Source organism: Anopheles maculipalpis, chromosome 3RL, assembly GCF_943734695.1.
Source record: "Anopheles maculipalpis chromosome 3RL, idAnoMacuDA_375_x, whole genome shotgun sequence".
Classification (NCBI taxonomy): Eukaryota; Metazoa; Arthropoda; class Insecta; order Diptera; family Culicidae; genus Anopheles; species Anopheles maculipalpis.
The window spans coordinates 92005408-92022665 of NC_064872.1; the positions used below are offsets into that span (position 1 = coordinate 92005408).

General features: G+C 46.4%; 5 protein-coding genes across 5 annotated transcripts; 3 read left to right on the forward strand and 2 right to left on the reverse strand.

The window, feature by feature from the left end:
• The first annotated feature begins 2632 nt into the window (after window positions 1-2632).
• LOC126561969 (pancreatic triacylglycerol lipase-like) lies at window positions 2633-10143 on the forward strand. The gene is made up of 6 exons (XM_050218366.1): window positions 2633-2727; window positions 6787-6929; window positions 8150-9025; window positions 9107-9325; window positions 9406-9739; window positions 9823-10143. Exons 2-6 carry the CDS (start codon window positions 6800-6802, stop codon window positions 9926-9928), a joined length of 1665 nt encoding a protein of 554 aa, XP_050074323.1. The 5' UTR covers window positions 2633-2727; window positions 6787-6799; the 3' UTR covers window positions 9929-10143.
• A 1443-nt stretch (window positions 10144-11586) lies between these two features.
• Window positions 11587-12844, reverse strand: LOC126562734 (uncharacterized). Its single transcript, XM_050219310.1, has 2 exons — window positions 12555-12844; window positions 11587-12480 (listed from the first exon to the last, which is right to left on the reverse strand). Exons 1-2 carry the CDS (start codon window positions 12576-12578, stop codon window positions 11632-11634), a joined length of 873 nt encoding a protein of 290 aa, XP_050075267.1. The 5' UTR covers window positions 12579-12844; the 3' UTR covers window positions 11587-11631.
• Window positions 12845-13177: 333 nt separating this feature from the next.
• On the forward strand, window positions 13178-14331 carry LOC126562869 (probable U2 small nuclear ribonucleoprotein A'). Its single transcript, XM_050219464.1, has 4 exons — window positions 13178-13363; window positions 13431-13578; window positions 13645-14132; window positions 14243-14331. The coding sequence occupies exons 1-4, from the start codon at window positions 13282-13284 to the stop codon at window positions 14266-14268; spliced, it is 744 nt and encodes a 247-aa protein (XP_050075421.1). The 5' UTR covers window positions 13178-13281; the 3' UTR covers window positions 14269-14331.
• Window positions 14319-15288, reverse strand: LOC126563675 (serine/threonine-protein kinase Nek7-like). The gene is made up of 2 exons (XM_050220319.1): window positions 15163-15288; window positions 14319-15104 (listed from the first exon to the last, which is right to left on the reverse strand). The coding sequence occupies exons 1-2, from the start codon at window positions 15225-15227 to the stop codon at window positions 14354-14356; spliced, it is 816 nt and encodes a 271-aa protein (XP_050076276.1). The 5' UTR covers window positions 15228-15288; the 3' UTR covers window positions 14319-14353.
• A 617-nt stretch (window positions 15289-15905) lies between these two features.
• On the forward strand, window positions 15906-16913 carry LOC126562797 (eukaryotic translation initiation factor 3 subunit G). The gene is made up of 2 exons (XM_050219379.1): window positions 15906-16369; window positions 16459-16913. Exons 1-2 carry the CDS (start codon window positions 15919-15921, stop codon window positions 16821-16823), a joined length of 816 nt encoding a protein of 271 aa, XP_050075336.1. The 5' UTR covers window positions 15906-15918; the 3' UTR covers window positions 16824-16913.
• The last annotated feature ends 345 nt before the right edge of the window (window positions 16914-17258 follow it).

Sequence of the window (17258 nt, forward strand, 5' to 3'; positions counted from 1 at the left end):
ACGAAGGTGTTAATTAGGCGTTGCCTTCACTGGCTATGCTAGTGCTGGAGCTGCGAAGCGGGAGTATAGGGTTTAATGACCAGTTTGACGATGGAGTAGAACTTCGGATGTCCTAGAGCTGTCGCACGACAATGCACACACTCGGATGACAACCCTTTAAGTAGTTATCTTACTGTAGTATGCCTACAGAGAGACAGAAATGACAAACCGTGTAAGACGTGATCGAGGGTACACGGTGGAAAGATAAAAACATGCTCAACACATTCCATTCGAATTTCTTGCCCTACCATTAGCTGTCGACGGTAATCTCCTCCAGGAAGAGACCCGGACGATTATTTTTCAGGGTTTAATCAGTCCAGCTGTCGGTTTATCAGCAGGTATCGTATGTCATGAAAAGTGAAACTCTCAGAGCGATTTAGTGCGCCCAAACCAGCGAGCCCAAATATAGAACCGTGATCCATCAGCGGTTTCGAGAAGTTTTTTCACGGACAGTTTAGAATAGAAAGCCCCCAACGCCAACATTTCAAAACGCAACAGTGTCGAAGCACTCCAATGTCAAACAGCTTACCATTGGAACTGATAGAAGCTTCTACGCCTGCCTCTCGAAAAGCCAAACAGATCAAAAAGAGGTGCAGTTTGGGCTTACTTAATGCCACGATCACATTGGATGTGCAGACGATGATCAATTGTACGGCTTACCAACCGATTAGATGAATGTGAGGTGTAAGGTTACGAACCTCTTGATTTCCACCTTTATTTCCGCCGCTGTCATGGACGGAACCGAACACTTGACAACGTTTCTGATGTTCGGCAATATCGCTTAACACAGGTTTGTTTGTATCGTCTGTTCATCTTCGCCGACTCAAACCAGGTATTGGAAATCAAGGCCACGGCAAACACACGCACAGCTTGCGTCCGTTGGTTCACTAAAGCCGTTGGCTTTGAACATCTTTCCAAATTCCATACTAATGTGACATTTTTAACCTAAGCACGGTGGTCCGCGAATGGAAATCGAATCCGTCGACCAACCGGTGCCATATTAGCAAGTAAAATGAACGTCCACTTCCACAGGACGAGCCTCCTTGTATCCTACCGCCCGGTTGCGGAACTTTTGTGCCGGTGCTGGATTAATGCACTTCGACGCGTTGATTGCGTTAGGCTAATCTGGACACGTTGGGACACATGGAAATGTATCGATCGCACATTATGCATCTTCATTGTTTCGGATGCACCGACTAGACGAGAAATGTTTCTATGAGTTGCAAGAAATTGATGACTTCTTCTACTTAGCTTATTCATAAATTACCAAAGCCGTTTGGGCCATTTTTAAGCAGTATTTTGTTTGAGGGGAAAAAAGCACACCCCCACCCCAACGGCTTACCTTCAAAGTGTTGCATACCGCACTTCAAGGGTTAACTCTCTTAAGCTCAAGCTTCTCACAGCAATGCCGAACGAGTGAGAGCGTAAGCGAGTCGGCAATGCTCACTCAACTGATGAATTCCATACGCCTGCCAGAGAACCAGCTGGAAGCATGCGCTGGAAGGGGTGAAATATCTTATATGATGTTGGGGAGAATCCACCACGGACGACTCATTCGATCGCAGACAGTGAAAGTGTGCAAACGTCGTAGAAGTTTTTCGCGCTGGGCGCACACCTCCGTTTTTCACGTTCATCCAACAGCCGTGAGAGTGAGTTTGGTTGCGTTTTCCGTTACATACGGGGCTAGTAGATTAAACCGTGATTGTGTTGGTGCATAGGAGGAAGTGTAACGTTCATAATACATTAAAAACATTGTGGAAAACAGTGCTCAAAGTATCATGAGGCTTCACATAACGGGACGTTCTTATGTTGAGTGTATGAATGAATATTGATTGAGGATATGGTTCGTTCACACACTATAAAAAAATGCACGTATATACCGAAGATCGCGATCACTTGTGCTACTCGTAACTAATACTCTGTGAATGTGTTCACTTGGCAAGGACCTTGATAGGAAAAGGATATTCAACGAAGGTTGATTGGTGTATACTTTCAAGCACAGTGAAGCTTCTCGACAGATCGACAAACAGACGGACAAGGACGCGTTGCGACCGCAATTGCACCATAGTATAGCCTTATTCGGGTGTGTCTGTGTTAGTGTGTTCAATAGAGAAAGGTTGCAGCGAGTAGGAAAAATGTATGGAAACAAAAAGTGCATATAGCCAGAAAACAGATTTCGAAACATCGTTCCAAGTCACGCGCACGCGTCATTGTGCGATATTTCTCGTTCGATCGTTTTGCGATTGGCGCTGCGCCAGTGGGAACCAAAAGGGACACCACCGATCTGGCCGACCGATAAAAGAGTGATTTTAAACGCGTGAAATTGATGCTACCAAGTTACGGCTGCAACGACGGTGGTCACATTACGTCTATCTTATATTCCCCGTAGGCGGGGAAATTTCACCTGCCAGAGTGCGTGCATCGCAAAACTTGGGGGATATTACTATATCTCTCTGTCTTCTCTCTTTTCCCCTTTTCCAAAACGGTGCATTTGTGTACAGCTACCCGTCCAGTACACGGGGTCCTGCGAAACCTGTAGCGGTCAACTGTATTAAACGCCACGCAAAACACACGAGCATTCGGAACCACGCGAAACAGTTTCCCGTGGCACTGTCGTGGCCACCAGCTATTACTCACACTCACTTCACCGAGTGAGATTCTGCAGATTTGATGCATTTTTTCTTAAACGTAAGTATCGCAGCATTTGAGAATATACAGAATTACGATAAAAAAGATTCCCCAACGCCCGAACGGTTGTAGAAAAAGCTAGTGACCCTCCAGTGGAACAGAATGGTTCAGTTTCACTTTCATTAGTGCCGGGTTTGTACTGTGGAAGAATGACGGGGCAGATCACTCGAGGCAGATCGAGTCGAACAGGTCTAGTGAAGCATTTACGCAACGTTTGTTTACGTTTCGAGTCGACAAGAGGTGTTCAAGCATTGATGAACAGTTTTGCAAATCATGAACCGAAGATGAACCCACTCTTTCGCAGCTCTTTTTTACCACATTGCTGCTCCCCGTAAGTAAATAACCAGTCGCAACAATCGGCTAGGGAGAGGCTTCTTTTTCGACAACTCGACCCAATTTTTGAATCATGCGCTCATGTATCGTGCAAGGTACGAGTGTACGAGCAAACGACAACATTTAGAACAACTTCAACCCACCGAAGGCGACTGCTCGATCGTTTCTTCTCGAAGCTTTTTCACGCGAACAAACCCCCGTTCAAACAAGTCATGAGGACGCGATTCGAATTGAAAACGAGACGACTCTCTGAGGGGTGTCTGTAATGGCAAGGCTAGTGTGCTTGATCGCTCATCGATTGTCGCTTGAGGTTGCGTGGAAAAAGGGGTGTCTTCGTACGTGTTTGTGTGAGTGTAGGTCGGGGGTGCTTATGCGACGATCATTTGAAAATGCGATCTGTTCGTGTGTGTGTGTGTGTGTGTGTGAGTGTAGGTCGTGGGTGCTTATGCGACGATCATTTGAAAATGCGATCTGTTCGTGTGTGTATGTTTTATTTTTTTAATGTGTCTTTAAAGTCAACGGGAAACAGGTTCAATTTTGTCTACGCTAATGACAGGAAACGGAAGACTGGACTGGAAGTGCCCGTCGAGCAGCCCACAGGAAGGAAGTGGGAAAATGATCACGAACCGGGTTTCACTTTGACGTGTTTTGTGATAGGCCATTATTGATCCTGACAAGTGCAAGGAAGTAGGGAAGTGTCGGTATGACTAGATTAACGAGCAAAGTGTCTCCATCGAACGGCCTGGTTGATGGTTGACAAGCACACCTGCAGGGTGCGAGTGAACATTAGAGACTGTGTTGCAAGCGTGAAGAGGATTGTTGCTTCGCAATGTCAATTTTCTGCATGCAACCCGACAACAGAAGCCTTACACCTTGGCCGGCGATACCACAGTAAACACAGTGTAGGGTTTGCGTGACTTGCTATGATGAGGCCACTGTATGGCTTTTCAGGGACACACTAGCGTTTCATAAGCGAATGCTATTACCGAAAAAAGAGACGAGTACATTATTTCATCCTGTGAATCTGCACCTCTTTTCAGCGCTCACAGCATGGTTGTTCGCGAGTCTTTTGTCCTCTTTTTCGAAGACACCGTTTGATTACAAAAAAGGTCGCTAGACATGCACATTGAGTGCACCGAAATGCGGCTCAGTTCGGCAAGTTTCCATCAAATGCAGTTCAAAGACAACAAACAAACAGTAGTAGGTCGGTAGGACTCAGGGCCAAACTATGTCAATCTGTGACAGGTGGCCTGTAACGTACGCACGGGTAACACATATACCCTTCTTCTCGTGCTTGACTGCTTGCAAAGTTACAGAGCGGCTCGGCCGCACACTTTAACCTGCTTGTGGTGCCGGCTGCTGGCCGCACACCGGGATGATATAATCCGCACCTAAACAGGTGCGCGATGCTCACTGCGGACGATGGCCGCAAACAGTCGGTCGGTCGGTCGGTTCGGAGCAATTTGCTCCGATTTATTTTCACCTTTTGCTGGTATGTTTTGTATGTGTGTATGTGTATGTATGAATGTGCTTGTGAGCATGCTCAACTGGCCACAAATTTTGTTCGATCGAGTGCATTTGTTTGCGGGGCACGCGAAAATAGGGTGGCTTTCATGTTTGCAACATAGGGCCCTTGCAGTTGGGCAACCGCAATCGAAGAAATTATTCGACCAGAAAGGAAAATTAATAAATCAACTGGCCATGTACCGGAATGTGAAATATAAATTATTAATTAATGTCCCCGGATCCGGACCGTTCCCCAGTAGTGAGGACTGACTATCTACCTACGTAGTATAAGCAAGTCTATTAAGTCATTCGACTGTCGGCATGACCTAGAAGGTCGTTAAGCCAAGAAGAAAAAGATACTTACGTTGCACCCCCGTAGCAACGTTCCTGTAGAATTTTTCAGGTTCATCGCCTATTTTGCATAGCCCACTCGCACAAGTCTTTTATTTAGGTGATGCAGGCGACACAGGCAAAAGCGGTCGCCGATGTTTTTGCTCGACACACTTACATAAAATTATCACTCTTGTCAAACAGTGTGCACCTAGCTGTAGGTGTAAGCTGTTTTTACCAGTGGACAATAAATTATGGCACATGTTGTGCCAGTCACCGGTGAAGGAAAGTACGATCAACGACAACACAATAAACCGTTCCTTCTCATCTAACTAATCGAACCGTCCTAGTCGAAATTTAATTAATTTAGCAATCATTCCACCGTTGGGAATGTTTTCCGCATTCGACTACGACATCGGAACTGATTCAGCGCTCGGGAGCATGCCGAGTGGAGGCATTAGGTATTATTTAATTGCAAAACAAGCGCCGCCATAGAGCGAACCCTCTTATGGACGGGTGCATAACGTTTAAAAGCTCCCACCATCAACGGATCGGGCCCACCACTGGCCGATCGACTTTCTTTTCGCACCAACAGTAAATGCCGGCCTGGGTCGGGATCTGCTGCCAATCGCGCAATCAACGCTCAATTGCAACTTGATTTTACTTTCTCAGGTACGCCTGAAAGCTAGTGATTGAATCTGAATCTGTGTGTATGTCGTTTTTTCATTCTCCCCTTCTGCATGGCGAGCTCTTGATCACCCATAAGTTCAGTCACCAATCTGCCATCAGAGGCCCAGGAATTGTATATATGCATCGTCATTGGATGCTCCATTCAAGCGTTCATTAAATTGACGTCGATCAAGCGATCCAGGTTCTCCGATCGTGCACACACAGCCGCTTGCAGTGAATTTCTCAATCCGCTTAATGAATCATTTGAACCGACGTGGACCAGCGACTGGTGACAGCGATTGTGAAATGAGTGCTTCAATTGTTTGTGCGCGCGCGCACACACGATACTTATTAAACCGTCGACTAATTCTACACACGACCATCGGTACGACACGTTTAGCGAATTGAGTCTGCAAAATCAAAACATGCAAATGAAACTCTGAATGAGCCAGCACGAGGGGAGATTGTTCTAATTCGTATGCACAGTGCTTATAACTGCGTCGATCGCACAGAAATTTGTCGTTTCCTCATCTTTTAGCCCTCGAGCTCTCAGCAGCTTCCCGAAGATGTAAGAATGTTTACCAAAAACAGAGTTTCACGCTTGTCCGAACCAGTGTGTCCAGTGCGGGGAAGGGGAAGAACCAGTCGACCTTTCCAAATATTTGAAGCTGGCAAGCTGTCGTCACCGGCTAGCAGGAGGTGACTGTCGATCAGGGGTAATCTTAGGGAGTGTGCGAACGAAACCCTATACGAGCTGATATGAACTCGAACATTCAACTCGCTGAACCGGCTTGATCGGACCGTTTCGTTGATTGGCTGTCGATACGGGATCTTCTCTTGCTGGGTCCTCGTCGTCATCGCGCAACGGTGCAGCATGATTATTAATGATCACACCTGTCACCGTGCTTCCCTTTATTGTCGTTCTGTCGATAACAAAAGGGGGGGGGGGGGGGGGAACTTAACAGTCACAGTTGGTTGATCAGTTGGAGATTCGAGGTGGGGAGTACGCGTCATCTTTTGTCAGGGTTTAAAGCAGGGGTGTCGATTTTCCGTCTTGCTGATTTCTAACAATTTATTATTGAAACGCGCCCCGCTAATGTAAAGAAGTAGCTGTGCGTGTACATGATTGTGTCTGTCATGATTTCGTTAGCCATTAAGTTGTTATCGCACGTTTCCACACTAACGATGTCACTTTATTGTTTTTCGTTCCTCAATTTGCAGACCCACCAAAACGATGTTGAGCTTTCTAGCTTCATCATTATTAGCTATAAGCATCATCTGCTCGGTTGATCCCGGCCTGGCAGGTCCCCTAGATGCGCTCAACTGGGCCCGAATGGACAACATCAACCTTCCCTGGTTGCCATGTAAGTATGCCCGGAATGTGATAGCAAAAGAACTCCTCCAAACGAACAAAGGCTACACAAGGGTTGCGGAAAGACATGATGTTTTTGCTCTGCTTCTGAATGCCATCGAAGATCGGGTGAACACAGAGAGGGAGGTCGCTGTTCGACTTGGAACGCCATCAACTGTTGAGAGGTTCCGTACGCTTCTCGACCGTTTGCTCTTCTGTCTTCACAGCCACACAATATGCGTCCCAAGGTCAGGTGGTGATCTCCTATGCTTTCTTGACATAGATTTTAATCACGCTACCTGCTGGTCGATTTTTGTTCGAAACGGTGCGAGCGTTATTTTATCGACTCATCGAGCGGGAACCCACATGGTTTCTAATGCATATACCACGCGGTGGCGACATCCATTCATTTACAACGTGCACCTTTTGTAAGATCAGAAGGCTTAGTGAATGAAGCGAGCTAATTATGAGCCTTTTGTGTGTTCGTAATCAACCATGTGGTGAATGTGGACACGGTGGTATTTTCTGCGCGCACAAATCCTTCTCTAGTACTTTGAGTACTTGCAAGTAACACGTCTCCATCTAGCGCTCCGAAACGCCAAACAATGGCAATAGTCGTTAATAAATTAATAAAAACCCAAAATCAAGATTTTTTCTTGCTGTTCGTTGTGTCGTTTGTTATTGGACAGAAAAAACTCGTCTCTACGCCACGGTGCCCTAGTTACGTTGCTCAGTTTTTCTCCCCCCGTACGGGTGGGAATGTTTTTCGAGATGAAACGTTGGGTAACGGACTCGTGCCATGCCTCGATTACCGGCTTCCATCGCTTTCAATCTCCGTTGTTGAAATTCCCGCACCGTAAACAGCAAGGCTGAGAATCAGTTGCATTCGTCTGTATCGATGGTGAGCGATTTGAGCATCTCCGCAACCGGCAAAGATTGCACTTTATAATGCTTTCCTCATTGCTCCCGCTCCCGACCGTTAAAGTACGCAGGTTGGACAACCTTCATTTTTCACACCTTAATTTCCATGAAGATGTCCCAAGGCATGAGTGGAAATTTGGTTCCAGTACGATCGATGCTGTACGCGCGAAGGTCGCACTGTGATAATTGGTAGCAACAGATTAGTTGAGCGAGTAATCGGGTCAAACGTGTCATTGGTAACCTAAATACGCCACCTCGAACCATTCTTCTAACTGCCAGCGATGTCATTGCATCTCTGCTTTACGCTTGCAGATGAGAATATGACACGATGTTACGGCGATTTGGGCTGTCTGAACATCACCAAGGAATGGTACCACCTGATCTTCCGACCGTTTAATGTGTTTCCACTACCGCGGAGTGTCATCAACACACGCTTCATCTTGTACACCGAAAAGAACCCAACCGATGGACAACTATTACAGGCGGAAACGAAAGACACCATCATGAAGTCACACTTCAATCCGGACTGGGCGACCAAATTCATCATACACGGGTTTATCGACACACCGCTCTCGAACTGGGTGTCTGAGATGCGCGACGAACTCATCACCCGTGGAAGTCTGAACGTGATCGTGGTAGACTGGGCAGGTGGCTCGTTGCCTCTCTATACACAAGCAACGGCCAACACGCGTCTAGTCGGATTAGAAATTGCCTATCTCATTCGGAAACTGCAAGAGTATCGAGGACTACAGCCGGAAGATGTACATCTGATTGGCCATTCTCTAGGAGCACACACGGCAGCGTACGCCGGTGAACGTATACCGGGGCTGGGCCGTATAACAGGACTCGATCCGGCTGAACCGTACTTCCAAGGAATGGGACCAATTGTGCGGCTTGATCCAAGCGATGCAACGCTTGTTGATGTTATCCACACCGATGGACGAAGTGTGTTCCGGTTAGAGATTCCAGGTTACGGTATGTCACACGCCTGTGGCCATCTAGATTTCTATCCTAACAACGGCAAGGAACAGCCCGGTTGCGCGTTGTCACAGGAAGGTGCCGCTACCATTCCACTGACACTGATCAAGGATGGCATTGAGGAGGCCTCGCGGGTTCTGCTCGCCTGTAATCATATCCGCGCGATCAAACTCTTTATTGACAGCATCAACGGCAAGTGTCCGTATGTTGGTAAGTGATCAGAAATGTCACACTACAGCTATTCAAGCTGGAAGCTCATTTTGTATTATCTTCATGTCTTCATTTTCACAGCTCATCGATGCCCGTCTTATCAGCATTTCCTCAGCGGCAACTGTTTCAAGTGCACGTCAGGTAACTGTGCACTGATGGGCTATCATGCCTCGCTGCCCATCACCACCACCCGACAGAATGTATCCGAGAATGATGTTATCAGCGGTTCGTCCAGCGTACCAGTAGCCCCACAACCGGGAAAATACTTCCTTGCCACGGGACGCGATTTCCCATTCTGCCGTAAGTTTCCACAAGTTCTCAACTGTGTGAACTATTGTAAATTCAACTTCTAAACGCAAACGTTCTCCCGACTCCTACAGAGCGTCATTATCGATTTACGGTGGAGTTGGCGAAACCGAAGGTAGCTGAACCTTGGGTTCAGGGCCATCTAACGGCAGGTATCTTTTCCGAGCGAGGCGCACTGCGGAACATCGATCTGACACCAAAAGGGACGGCCCGGTTAGAGCACGGCACAACCTATCAGGTGGTGGTCACCAACCCGCACGACCTTGGTGATCGCATACGGAAAGTTGAGCTGGCCTGGACACATGACATGAACGTACTGGAGCCAACCACGTTGTGCCTGTTCTGGTGCAACAGCCATCTGTACGTGAAATCGATACAAGTCGAAACGATGCAGATGCCGTCACGAGAGTAAGTTACCTCTCGGCCAGTAGCGGTAACTCACAATCACGCTTGTACACTGACGTCTAATTGTTGGTTCGTTCTTCCCCCAGGAAACGGAACATTGAGTACCCGAACAAACTGTGTGCTCCGAAGCGCGAGTACGCCGACATTGCCAGCCGCGGTTCTTACTCGTTCTACGACAACTGCAAGCGGTAAGGGACGCCTGTCTTACCGCCTCTTCTCACGCCCAGCTCAGCCAGATTTCAACTCAACTCAGCACCACGCCAGCAGGAGGACACACGCGGCGAATCGCGGGCCATATGTGATTTTACAACATTACTGTTCGCGTGGTTAGCCACCCGCCGTGCCTTTCTAGCGTATAGCGTAACCCACCTGCGTCTCTTGTAGTTGATTTTCCCTAACCAATTACTGCCACGACCACGAGACACACTTTGCTCGCCCAGTGCGTGAGAACCCTTTTGTTTGTGGTGAATCTCTGCGCTTTACCGTGTGTCGTTCTCTTAAATCATTTCTGTGAAATATTCGACACTGCCCTCCATATATTTGCTCTTAGTAGTACTCTTTAGTCGTTCGTGAGTTTTTGTCTGTTGTGTGTCTAGGTCTATCTCGTTTAGCCATTAACACATAACCCGGTCAGTGGCGGATTAAGTTAACACATAACCCGGTCAGCGGCGGCGCAGTGGGCGGCCGCCAGGGACTACGCCGGTCAGAAGGGGACCTCGCTTGAGAGTAGCTTCACAAGGAGGCCTCGCCGGCAAGAGGAATCCTTTCAACGTTGAACCATTCGTTATATAAAGATGTGCAGTGCATGTTAACGACCTTCTAAGGTCACACCGGCCATCGAATGGCTTACTAGATTTGCTTATACCATGTAGCTGGATAGTCAGTCCGCAACCACACCCCCTCCCTCCCTCCTGTTCAATGCATTAGAATTGTAGGATGCCCCCCTCTGCTTCCTCGGTCTTGAACAATCACGAACAAAACCTCACGAAGGGGCCTCGGTTCAGTAGGTCAATTCCATTTCACCCCCCAAACTTTATTCAGACTGAGATCCGCTACTGGATGGTGTTGGTCCCCATTTCCGCCTCCAAACATCTTGATCCGCCACTGAATCCGGTGTGTATTGATGATTTTATCTTCCGTGGAGCTACAACAGCTGAAGCGAACGCTCGCATTGGATTTCTTTTGTTCGAACAGATATTGGAAGAATTTTGCATTGGTAGAGATAAGCCAAAGTGATATCATATTCCCGACGTGTAAGTGAAATTTGAAGAAGAAGGACGAAAAAAACAGAACCGACACCGCTTTTGGGTCGCGCATGTGCTGCGCCCCCATCATGTCACACACCCGTGGGGGCTACCCAGGACCTCCACCGTCTGCAGTTTGTATATTCACTTTCTTTACCCTTCGGGAGCCATATATATGTAATGCTTTTTTGTTTGTTTTGAATTTGTTCAAATACAATACGCGTAGCAGACTTAGAGTGTAAGAAGCGTACGAATCGTAAGGGACGCCCGCAATAGGAGAAGTTATAGTATAGACTAAGTTGTGGTGTGATAGTCGCACTCCGTCCACGCACGGGACGGGAATGACCACACTTTCCTTGCGTTTACTTTATTACATTAAAAACTGAAAACATTATTGTGATACCTGTATGAAAAGAATGACTGTAAATTATGAAATAAACCGATACATTTATTTCGTGTACCTTCGTGTCGTCGCTCTGGTTCTGCTCACGGGAATCTCTCTGTCGGTCGTACACATATACAAACACATACACACACATATAGTCAAAATAATACAAATAATAATTTTCATCCATACATTGTGGCACATTCCCTTAACCAGTAATTAACGTAGTTGCAGTACTTACGCAGGCTTATTCGTTGTGCCGCAGCTCACGGCATGGTGCCGTTCGAGAGCGCATGAGCCAAATCGTTGAGGCTCGTCGAAAGGGCCAATATTGCGGCGGACATGTTCGTGAGGGCCTGGGCAATGGCAAACTGGGAGTCATCAATTTTTCGCTTCTTCATCACGGTTTCCAGCTTTTCTGTAGTACGTTTCAGACTCTCCTTCAGCCGAGCCTGCGGTTGTGACTGCGGCAGGCTAGTCTTGGGCCGTAAAAATTCACTCGTTGCATTTTGCAGGGTCGTTAGTTCTAGATACTCCGCCGTGGAGGTACTGACCATCGGTTTGTAGGCTTCGGATGAGTGTTTTCTTATGTGCAACTGGGTGGTGACGGTTTGTTGTGCGGTCTCTTCCTCAGGTTTGGCAAAGGTGGCCACAAACTCTTCGTCCAGCGGATCTTCTGTATAGTTTTCCACCACTATTTCTTCCTTCTGCACACCGGTGTCCTCCGGATAGTAATCTTCTTCGACAGTCTGCATCGTGCTCATCTCGCTGCCGTTTTCGACGGCCTTCGTCCACTGTTCGAGCACATCGTACAGGTTGCCCACACGCATGATGCGCACCTCGAACGGTGTTGGACCGATGCGCTTCGAGCGGCCTTCCACCACTAGCCGACATTTGCGGCGCAGGTTGATCAGCACGTCCGCCCAATACTTTACCCATTTCGAGCACGATTTCACTGTGCCACCGTCGATTTTGTTCAAACGTTGCGTCGCTTCCATCCAAAACCTTTGACGCTCTTTGCTGTCATCCAAGTTTTCCAGCTTGCCCTTCTGTTGATATTCCTCGAATATAAGCACCAGTTCCTCCTTCTGTACATTGGATGCAGATTTCGGCTTCTAGACAATGCGAGAGATGCACAAGCATGCGTAAGTGACCCTTTCTGGCTCGAACGTAAACTTTCATTACTTACTGCGTCTGTGTTAATCAGTTCCATCGAGTCGGTGTTAGTCCACGCCAAGTAAATTATTCCGTCGGATGATGCCAGCGCGCTCGCTTTAGCGAGATTGTCTTTCAAACTCTGGCCGCAGAATACCGTTTTAGCTTTGCGCGCCTTTCGCACTGATGATGAGGACGATAACCGAACGATGTGAACGATGAGCTAAAAAGTGTAAATATTTTTGGTGAATCCAAGCGCCCCGACTTCTTTCTCATCCAAAGCTTCTCGCTTGCTGTTATTGCGAGTTGTCAACTACGGCACATAAACGATGCACGTCAACTGCCAACATTCAAAGGTGGATAGAGATGAGATAGCCCCTTTAAGGAGGATTCGCTAGAAATCAATAGATGAAAGATATTTTAAGCTTTACATCTTTCGCCACAGCTTAAGCTAAGATAAAACGTGTTTAAAATAAAACGAAAAAATATGTATCTAAACAAATCGGCGAATGCCAATTGTTCCTGAGTACGGTTTAACTTAACGCGAAAAACAATAGCGATGTTTGACGGAAGATACCGGTCATCTGACAGCCGTTGCGATTGCGACCCCATCTTTGCTTTAATCATCGTGAGCGGCAGTAAAATGAAGCGATGAAGCGTTTCGAGCGTTTTATTGCGGATCGAGAAGCGTCAGATTGCAAACATAAACATTTATCGGCGTGTTATTTTGCTCCCTCCATCGCACATATAAACAATTGAAAATGGTTAAACTTACGCCAGATTTGATAAACCAATCCATGCAGTACATGAATCCATGTCGTGATCGAGAACTGGATTTACGTGGTAAGTTGAATGAGCCGCGTACATCGCTGTGTTCCATGTTCAAACACACATTGCGGTCCGCTTTCAGGCTACAAAATACCGCAAATCGAAAATATGGGCGCCACTTTGGATCAGTTCGACACGATTGACTTTTCTGATAACGATATTCGTAAGCTGGACGGATTCCCCCGGCTTCCTAGGCTGAAATGTCTTCTCCTCAATAACAACCGGATTGTGTATGGCTGCCTCGGATTAGGCTTCTTGAATATTATCACAGCTGATGGCTTCTTGTTCACTTGCAGAAGAATAAGCGAAAATCTACACGAGTCGCTTCCCAACCTTCAGAGCGTTATTTTGACCGGCAATAACATACAGGAGCTCGGTGACCTGGAACCACTAACAAAGCTGCCGAATCTGGAGACGCTTAGCCTGCTAACGAATCCCGTATCAACCAAGCAACACTATCGTGAGTACGTTGCTTTCCGTTTCCCTAATCTGCGGCTCTTAGATTTCCGCAAGATTCGACAGAAAGAGCGTGAAGCAGCGAACCAGCTGTTCAAGTCGAAGAAAGGAAAAGAAATGCACAAGGAAATCGTGCGAAAAGCGAAACTAGCGTTACCTGTCGGAGCGGGCGGTGCTAGTTCGCCGGAAAAGCAAGTAGTGCAGAACGCTAGCCCGGCAGATATACAGAAAATTAAGGAAGCGATTAAGCGAGCCACGAACCTGCACGAAGTTGAACGGCTAAACCGCATGCTACAATCTGGTCAAATAACTGGCGACATGCTGAACGGTAACGGCTTCTAATTTACTCTAACCTATCCCACACAGGGCTTCGACAATGAACGGAAAAATGCAGTTAGTAATGAACAAATGTTTTATTCTACTTTCTATCCACTTTAGGTAACAACGACTCCGAAGCCAACTAAGAGCTCCGATAGGAACAGATACATTTTACGATCAGTTGGTCAAAGTGTGGTCGAGAAGTATGTGAAATACACGGGAAAAGTTATACTAAATGGTCGTACGATTGATTAATTGTTGAACGTGAAAATTCTTGAAAATGTCCTCCAACTTCCATCGCTTTGTCAGATCCTTCTGTATCATCATATCACATAGCAGCTGCATGGTCGAAGAGTATCCAAATCGTTTCCAATCAATTTGTGGCACGCGAAATTTCTGCTTCCGTCCAGTTGCGACGGCCTTCACGAAAGGATGTTCCAGCATGCACAGTTCGTATAAAATTATGCCCAACGCCCATACATCGCTCTTGTAATCATAGTCTTTGCCGGAAGCCACTTCGGGTGCCATATAAAGAGGTGTTCCGACAATTGTCCGGTTGCAGTCGTCATCGTGCATAATTTTTGAGATTCCAAAATCGGCTAATTTCAATCGATTGTCCGCACAGATGAGTACGTTGGCAGGCTTTAGGTCACGGTGAATAACGTTTCTCTGATGTAGATAGATAAGCCCGTCTGCTATATCGCCAAATTTCACCATCACGGTGTGTTGGTTCAGAAAAGCTCGGTCGGCCGAGCGTCGTTCTATAAACGTAGCCAAATTACCTCGCTCTGCAAACTCCAGCACAATATTCCAGCTGCTGGAAGTCTGAAAGTACCCCATATATTGTATGATTCGTGGATGTCTAATTTGGGAAAGAATCGTGTGCTCTTTTAAAACGGCCGTGTACGCATAATCTGAACTATCGTAAGGAATACTTTTAATAACGACGTACTCATCGTAGTATTGGTATAAACCTATGAAACTGTGGGAAAATTGAAGAATTATAAATAACTCTGCCTTATGCTTCCATTTCTATTTACCTTCCAAAACACCCTTCGGCCAAGAGTTTATTTAAATGCAAGGCTGAATAGTTAAACTCGTCCATAATTTACCGCTAGACCACTAGCTATCGATACTATTTCGGCATGTTTGATATGTGTACTACCTATTGACACCTAGACCGGTCTCCGGCTTCTATGAAGTTGAAATCAGCACAAATGTAGATTGTGTACATTACATCAAGTATCTAGCCATAATCGTCGGCATTTATTTTTAGCCAATTTTGGTGTAAAATAAACATGTATCGTTATTACTAATCGAAACCAAAAATTCTAACAGATAACGTAATTTGATTGTGCAATAACAAATGAAAATCGAACAAAATACTTCTGTGCTCCTGTTTTGTGTGTGACTGTGTTGTCAATTTTGACAACCATCTGCCATTTGTAGTTCGGTGACGAAATCAAGACGCATTGCGGCTACGATTTTAGTCCACAAATAACCAATTTATCGTTGCGGAAAAGCGTTGATAATCGTGAGTGATAGTGGTAAGTGTTTATTAATGATGTAGCGCACTGGAAATCGTGAAGTTAGTGCAATGCAAAGGAAAATAGAGCTTTTTCCGGTAGTCTTTCACACGCATGCTGCTGGTGCTGCTGTGGCATATGATGTTTCTCCTTTTCCCAAGCACAACAGGGTTGTCAAATCCACGATGCAGCCTGTTTCTTGTCTTCCGGAAAATCTTTTTTCTAATGCGATTGTTTGTCTGATTACAGCTATCTTTACAAAACATCACCATGCCAGCGTTGGACGATATTAAATCTTCGTGGGCTGATGAGGTCGAGTCAGACACTGCGTCGCTCCCACCACCATCGGAAGTGATCGAAAATGGACAAAAGATCGTAACCGAGTACAAGTACAACAAGGATGACAAGAAGATCAAGGTGGTGCGCACGTATAAAATCAGCCGCATTGTGGTGCCGAAGTGTGTCGCCCGACGAAAGAACTTGGCCAAGTTCGGCGACTCGGCTACCGACCGTCCGGGTCCGAACCCACAAACAACCATGGTTTCGGAAGACGTTTTCATGCAATTCATTACGAACAAGGAAGAGGAACAGAAGAATGAGAACGCCCTGGATTCGATGAAAAACATCGTCAAGTGTCGTACTTGCGAGGGAGAGCACTGGTCATTCCATTGTCCGTACAAGAACAGTTCGTTCGACAAACCGACGAAACCTGCGGCAGCTCGTAAGTATTCGAAACGGTTGAAGGATCGAGAGAGAGAGAGAGAGAAAGAGTGAGCTTATATTTTGCTTTTTGAATTGTTTGGATTTTAGCGGTACCCGAAACGACAACATCCAGCAAACCCGGCAAATATGTTCCGCCACACATGAAGGAAACACAAGGCAAGGCCGGCATTGGTGGTGCGATGCGTGGACGTGATGATACCAGTGCAATTCGTATTTCGAACCTGTCAGAAGCCATGACAGAGGCCGATCTGGAAGAACTGGTGAAGAAATTTGGGCCTCACACCAAGATGTTTTTGTCTCGCGACAAAAGCACTGGACTGTGCAAAGGTTTTGCCTACGTTCATTTTCGTTCTCGCCGCGATGCCGCAACTGCGATCGAAGTTCTCAATGGTTATGGTTACGATCATCTGATTCTAAGCGTTGAATGGTCTAAGCCACAAAACCCGCAGTAAGCAGCACCGGGAGCAATATTGTGTGAAGTGAGTATTACGGCGTGCTTATCTTCCGTTTTCTATTGTGATTGTCCATGGTGTTGGCTGGAACGGGAGACGATAAAGTGGCATGTCGAGCATGAGAAACGGAGATAAAAAAGAAGCAAAATATAAAAAAGTACGAGAAAGGGGAAGAAAATCTTAATGTATCACTTTATATATGATGTGCATCCCGAACTATGAGGGAAATAAACTCCCGTAAAGAAAACAGCATACTCCAACCATGGATGTGGCAATTTCTGAAGCAGAAGTGCTCATATTGTTGGATGTATCAGCTCGGCTTAAAGTTTGATCTTTCTTACCTTCTTCTGTTATTCCTGTTATTTCTGATCTTTTGTTATTTATTTATATAGCATTGTGATCCGGCAAACCAGACAAGGTCCAAAACATACGCTA

Coding starts and splice junctions, on each gene's coding strand:
- LOC126561969 (XM_050218366.1), top strand. CDS start 6,800: ATGTTGAGCTTTCTAGCTTCATCATTATTAGCTATAAGCATCATCTGC. Junction 9,026..9,106: donor CGGCAAGTGTCCGTATGTTG/GTAAGTGATCAG, acceptor TCATTTTCACAG/CTCATCGATGCCCGTCTTAT. Junction 9,740..9,822: donor ATGCAGATGCCGTCACGAGA/GTAAGTTACCTC, acceptor TTCTTCCCCCAG/GAAACGGAACATTGAGTACC.
- LOC126562734 (XM_050219310.1), bottom strand. CDS start 12,578: ATGGAACTGATTAACACAGACGCA. Junction 12,481..12,554: donor AACTGATTAACACAGACGCA/GTAAGTAATGAA, acceptor CGCATTGTCTAG/AAGCCGAAATCTGCATCCAA.
- LOC126562869 (XM_050219464.1), top strand. CDS start 13,282: ATGGTTAAACTTACGCCAGATTTGATAAACCAATCCATGCAGTACATG. Junction 13,364..13,430: donor TCGAGAACTGGATTTACGTG/GTAAGTTGAATG, acceptor GTCCGCTTTCAG/GCTACAAAATACCGCAAATC. Junction 14,133..14,242: donor AACTGGCGACATGCTGAACG/GTAACGGCTTCT, acceptor TATCCACTTTAG/GTAACAACGACTCCGAAGCC.
- LOC126563675 (XM_050220319.1), bottom strand. CDS start 15,227: ATGGACGAGTTTAACTATTCAGCCTTGCATTTAAATAAACTCTTGGCC. Junction 15,105..15,162: donor GCCGAAGGGTGTTTTGGAAG/GTAAATAGAAAT, acceptor ATTTTCCCACAG/TTTCATAGGTTTATACCAAT.
- LOC126562797 (XM_050219379.1), top strand. CDS start 15,919: ATGCCAGCGTTGGACGATATTAAATCTTCGTGGGCTGATGAGGTCGAG. Junction 16,370..16,458: donor GACGAAACCTGCGGCAGCTC/GTAAGTATTCGA, acceptor TTTGGATTTTAG/CGGTACCCGAAACGACAACA.